At 32.5% G+C, this 6000-nt stretch overlaps 1 protein-coding gene across 1 annotated transcript; it reads left to right on the top strand.

Annotated features, from left to right (window-relative positions):
* The first annotated feature begins 612 nt into the window (after nt 1–612).
* Nucleotides 613–3328, top strand: LOC134724704 (uncharacterized). The gene is made up of 3 exons (XM_063587885.1): nt 613–645; nt 1087–1154; nt 2343–3328. Exons 2-3 carry the CDS (start codon nt 1097–1099, stop codon nt 3290–3292), a joined length of 1008 nt encoding a protein of 335 aa, XP_063443955.1. The 5' UTR covers nt 613–645; nt 1087–1096; the 3' UTR covers nt 3293–3328.
* Nucleotides 3329–6000: the final 2672 nt, after the last annotated feature.

The following is a 6000-nucleotide window of genomic DNA, read 5'->3' as shown; positions in this document are numbered from 1 at the left end:
TTGCAATAATAAATCAAGCAATTGAGTTTGCAAAGGTGTTTTGAAATTTGACTGTTTTTATTTTTTATCAAACCCTTCATCTTCCTATTGTGAGATATTCATTTCAGGGGTCATCAAAATATCATCATTGACGATCGCGAGTGAAGCTGTCTTTTTAATTATTTTACAAGACTTAGTATAAACATAAAATGAAAATTATTTCAAGAAAATTTGGTCGTATCATTTGAGGAAATGGAAACAGTACTGTTTGTGTATTAAAACTGTACAATTCTCTTAATAACCTTATTAATAATATGAATATATATTATAAATACATCACAACATTTTTTTGTAATACATACATCTTCAATGACGTAACTAAAAAAACAAGTGTGTTTCATGAGGAAATATAAAGTGCATTTGAACACATTTAGTACATATCGGTTATTTTGATTTGCATATTGTGCAGTTCTATCTTATAAAATTTGCTTTGACATTCAAGTCAAAACAACATTAACAAAATTCGTCATTTGCGGTTTAAATATATATTTCCTTGTATGCATGCAAATAAAAATAAATAAATAATTAAGATGATATAAAAGAACAGTTCTGAAATAGGGAACATTATTCACCCATTCGAAAAACTGATAACTGCTTCAAAATAAGGTAAGATTTCTACGATTAAGTTTTGAGTAACTTAGAATCTATAATTTGTACACCTATATTGTTTCAATTTAACATTACTCTAATTTCAATAGACAACTTAGCTCTTCGTTTCGTTTTTAAATATAACGGAATTGAGCAAATGTTTTAAAATTTATTAAATATTCAACGCATATAAATTGGTACGTAGTAATTGTTTTATTACATCATGATTTTAATAATACACCATAAATACACAAATTCTAAAAAGATAACAATTGAAAAACAAATTCTGAAATTCTAGAAATTTCATTTTTTCTTAATAAATTATTGTTTTCAAGAAGAAATATCATGAAATATTATACAGATTTGTTTTTATTGTTTATGAAATTAGATAAGGCATAACGTATTTGTAAAATTATTTTTGGAAACAGATGTTTTAAAACATGCTTTTGTATATTTCAGATTCTTTGAAATGATGAGATTTGAAATTATGTCATTGTCAATGTTATTGACCATAATGTCAGTAGCTGGTAAGCATTAACTTTTTGGACCTTTTGGATTATAGCTCTTCATCTTTTATATAAGCTTTGGATTTCAAATATTTTGGCCACGAGCATCACTGAAGAGACATGTATTGTCGAAATGCGCATCTGGTGCAAGAAAATTGGTACCGTTAATTTTATTACTACCTCTGGGTCGATGCCTCTGCTGGTGGACTATTAGTCCCCGAGGGTATCACCAGCCCAGCAGCCAGTACTTTGGTACTGGCATGAAAATACGGATTTTTTGTGTTATTAAAATTTACTGTTACAAAATATTAGAAATTATTATAAATTAAGGAATGTATCTCCCTCATGCAAAGCTCTGATTCCTTTCACTGATTTGGCTAAACTTTTTGGACCTTTTGTATTATAGCTCTTCATCTTTTATATAAGCTTTGGATTTCAAATATTTTGGCCACGAGCATCACTGAAGAGACATGTATTGTCGAAATGCGCATCTGGTGCAAGAAAATTGGTACCGTTAATTTTATTATATTCGCTTTCTCAAGATTATTATTTTTTATTTGGCTTCCAAACTGTTTTGATACCAGCGTCTCGAAGATAAAATTGAGAATGGAAATGGGGAATATGTCAAAGAGACAACAACCCGACCAAATAAAAAAAACAACAGCAGAAGGTCACCAACAGGTCTTCAATGTAGCGAGAAATTCCCGCAACCGGAGGCGTCCTTCAGCTGGCCCCTAAACAAATATATACTAGTTCAGTGATAATGAACGCCATACTAATTTCCAAATTGTACACAAGAAACTTTGTTGAAGAACCCTTATATAAATGGTAACGTTTGTCTGGCGTACCAAATTATAATCTGGTACCTTTGATGAGCTTTGTTTTACACAAAGATTTCTGTCGTAGTTAAGATGCAATTCGTCAAAGATACCACACTTATAATTATGAACACAAGACCCGCATTTCGTCTACAAAAGACAACAGCGTAAAAGTCTGAATCTTAATGATACAATGTCAAATCAGATTCGAATTTAAAGTTATAAAGATGATCTGAAATGTCTGAAATTTCTCAAATAATTCAAAGTTTTGCAGTTAATTTATAAATATGACCATATCAATGTCAATCTAACTTGTCACTGATAGATCTGTATATAGAACATTACACTTTATACTTATAATTAAATTAAACTTTGCATCAATTTTTTACAGCCTATACACCTACAGAAAAGAAATTAGGTCTACATGGAGTGAATAAAGTATTACAGCTTGACAATGGGATTGGTAGAGACATTAGCGGTCCTCTTGAGGACTCACTTTCTGTTCTAGATGTAATTGATGCAAATAGGCCAGCAGGATCTGACAGAAGAAATTCAGCTGTCTCTGGAATTATAAGAAGCTCCTCATTTCAAAGATCTGCTGGTGTATCAAGCAATGATGGTATCAACATAAACTGTCATTATGAGTGTGGAGTAGATAAACTTTGTAACCTAGGACAGAAATGTGTACGAGATGGTTGTGACAGTTATTGTGTCCAAGTATCATCTGGGAGTATTATTGGTGAATCTGGATTGTCGGGATCTGTAAGAAGTGGAAATGGAAATACAGTTTCAGGAATGATTAGAGGTTCATCATCAGACATTTCAAGACTGTCAAGCATTGATGGTTCAAAATGCATTTATGGATGTGGAGAAAATAAAGTATGTGCATCAGGACATAAATGTATCCACGAAGGATGCAACAGCTATTGCGTTCAATTATCATCTGGTAGCCTAATTGGTTCAGGTCAGTCTTTAACCGGACGTGTGGGTCTATCTAACAATGGTCATTTGGAAACTATTGGTAGCAGTGGTTCAATGTCTAGTCACACAGATTCTGATATTCTTGACGCTATCTCAGCTAGACGAAGTGGAATTAATGCATTGGATACAATTACATCTAGACGTAGTGGCATGGATGCATTGGATACAATTTCTTCTAGACGAGGAGGATCAATTGGATCATCTGGTTCAATTGTCGTTTCTCAGTCAGTAGAAGGAGGCCGCAGTAAATGCAGTAAACTATGTCATACTGATTCAGATTGTCCAACAACCAAATACTGTACCAACGTTAAATGTCACAGGCTTTGCAGAAGAAGGCCATCCAAAGGATACTCTGGATGAATATAATAAGAATTTTGAAGAAATCCACCTTTTTTTACCCAAATTGTTTTTTTTATTATAAAATAAATAAAATGTTAAATACAATTAGTCTTGTTGTAAACATATTCAGAATCCTACAAAAACATTGAAAAGTTAAGACAACGAGTCTATCACAATCATAAAATATATACACCATACCAACAGATAAAAATACACATAGACGTTGTAAAATTGTCCTTAGTTAGTTTGGAAAAAGACACATCCTATGGACCAACCAATTCGTGATGGTAAAATGATTAATAATGAATTGTATATAATTATGCATACATGTCACTGCTGGTGTTGTGATTGTATTTAGTAAAAACTAGGAGGTTCTTGGAAGAAAATCCACATATGAAACACAATAACATAAAGCAACATGAACAGTGTCTTCATACATTTTTGAGTAAAACTTATTGTTGGCCTTAACGATAACTAAGTCATGAAATTATAGAATGTCTGTTCCAAAACCATATATATGTAAAAGAAGGGCGAACAATACCAAAGGGACATTCAAACTTATCGATAAAAAAAAAAACTAACAATACTATGGCAAAAAAGAAAAAGACAAAAGGAAAAATTATAATACAACATAGACACAACATAGAAAACTAAAGACTTAACAAAACGAGCTCCACCAAAAACTTGGGATGGTGTCAGGTGCTATGGAAGGGTAAGCATATCCTGCTCTCCATGTGGCAACCGTCATATTGCTCATGTTTATTCAAACCCATAAATAATCTAGTTTCGATGGTCACATATTCTTGAAAAAGGAACAGGATTGTAGTTACGACAGAAAAACATATCCATTTTTAGCTGTGACACGGATACTCTATAGCATTTAACCAACACGCAATGACATCCGTAAAATTACGATGGGATGAGTTCAACTTCACCATTTGAAACTCTTTTTTAAATACTTTTCTTGTGAACAGCAACCCTCTATCAAGGAAAAGTTCACAATTGGAATGCCAAAACCATCTCTTTTGTCGTAAAGTTTTGTTTTCAACCGACCATTCATTGCTAATTTCTAGATTTAAGTAAAGATATGAAGCAGACTCATCCATGTCATCGGTGGTATTAATTATCTTTATTCTAATTGGATAGATGTGTTCAACATCGGCAGCAAATTATGAATTATTTAGTAAGAGAACATCCTCTTTTTGGCGGAAAATGAAGTAAAAGGATATAGCTAACTATTTTTTTTCTTCCTAAGAAGTTTCTGTATGAAGCCAGCCTCATAAGAATAAAAGAAACAAGTGTGCAAGAAGAGCGCAATACGTTTACAACGTAACAAATATGTTGTCGATCAAGAAATCAAGCATCTTCACAATGTCAGTTTCAGTGATTTTTTTTATCTGAATCCGAGTCTCATTTATCCCTTCTAAAGCTAAGACACTTGTATTTACTTTGTTCTTTTTGACGAAACAACGCAATACCAACTGTTTTAGTTTGTCTTTTAGTTTTGCATTGGGAGTACTCTAAAAATCTTTGGAATGTTTAAGTATCCACATTTGATTCACACCACCTCTAGAATATGATGTTTTACAATAACTTCGAAGCCTGGCTTTGATTGCTTATACAATTGATGTTAATAATCAAGAAAGAGATGTATGGAGCACTTGACAGACCCAACAATATACCATTGTTTGCAAGGACACTTATGTAGTTTATGTATTCAGAGGTTGCATTTCTGTAAATATTGACAATGCAATTTCCCATTGGAACTCCTTTAACGCCACTTTTACTTAGAAGTTTAAAAATAAGTCTTATCCTAGAATTGAAAGTTCATATGCACTACAATTTTTTTCAAAGGTCAAAATATAGGGCTGTGCGGCATATTTTCAACGTTTATATGCCCTGAACATTTCGGAGTTTAAACTACCACAAATGTTCTTAACTAACCCTACTTCGAATAAAGGGTTACCACAGATTTCAATGTAAACAATATGCACATGTAAATTTACTGGTAACATTCCGAAGTTATGTCTCTATGAGATGGACCACATAGAGCATAACTGGGAACCAGTATGTTAACAAAATTATTTTTTTTATGAATATTCTAGATCTCCCCAAAAGAATCGTGGTTTGAGAAACAGCTGCTTTTACAAAGTGCAATCTATCAATACATGTACACTTATGGGAAATCCAGATCTTCATCTTTGATTAAAATTCCAATGAAGCATAGCATGAGTATCAAGGATTTCATCTTTAGAAAGTGTCGTGGGGTATATATAGAGTTTAAAGTGAATTGTCAATACCTAATTCATTTGTCAAGCAGTTTATGTAATGTGATTTACAACCCAAAAACGATGTTGTTTGGAACTTTAACTGCGGGGACAACCACATATTGAGGGGGACACGTGTATTGGTTTGTTTAAAACGATCCATATTGTTTTTGACGATATAACCCTAAAAAGAAAACACGACACAATAAATGCAAGACGTACGATTATATTTTATATATAATACATTTGGCCAATTTCCTGAGAAAATGTTTATTATGAATAATTCAAATATCAGAAATATAAGCATACTAACAATAAGTATGTTGCAGGTGCAGTGAATTATCTCATAGTTTTTATAAACATGGTGGTTATGATCCCCGGAAAATATCAGGAACGTATTGTCATTTGTGAGTTCGTAATTACGTCTTTGTTCTTTGTGTCGGAAACAAATAGTTGACCGAT

The sequence above is a fragment of the Mytilus trossulus genome, chromosome 1 (assembly GCF_036588685.1).
Source record: "Mytilus trossulus isolate FHL-02 chromosome 1, PNRI_Mtr1.1.1.hap1, whole genome shotgun sequence".
In the NCBI taxonomy this organism is placed as follows: domain Eukaryota; kingdom Metazoa; phylum Mollusca; class Bivalvia; order Mytilida; family Mytilidae; genus Mytilus; species Mytilus trossulus.
Note: the sequence above shows the minus strand (reverse complement) of the source record. Positions and strands in the feature narration are given on the sequence as shown.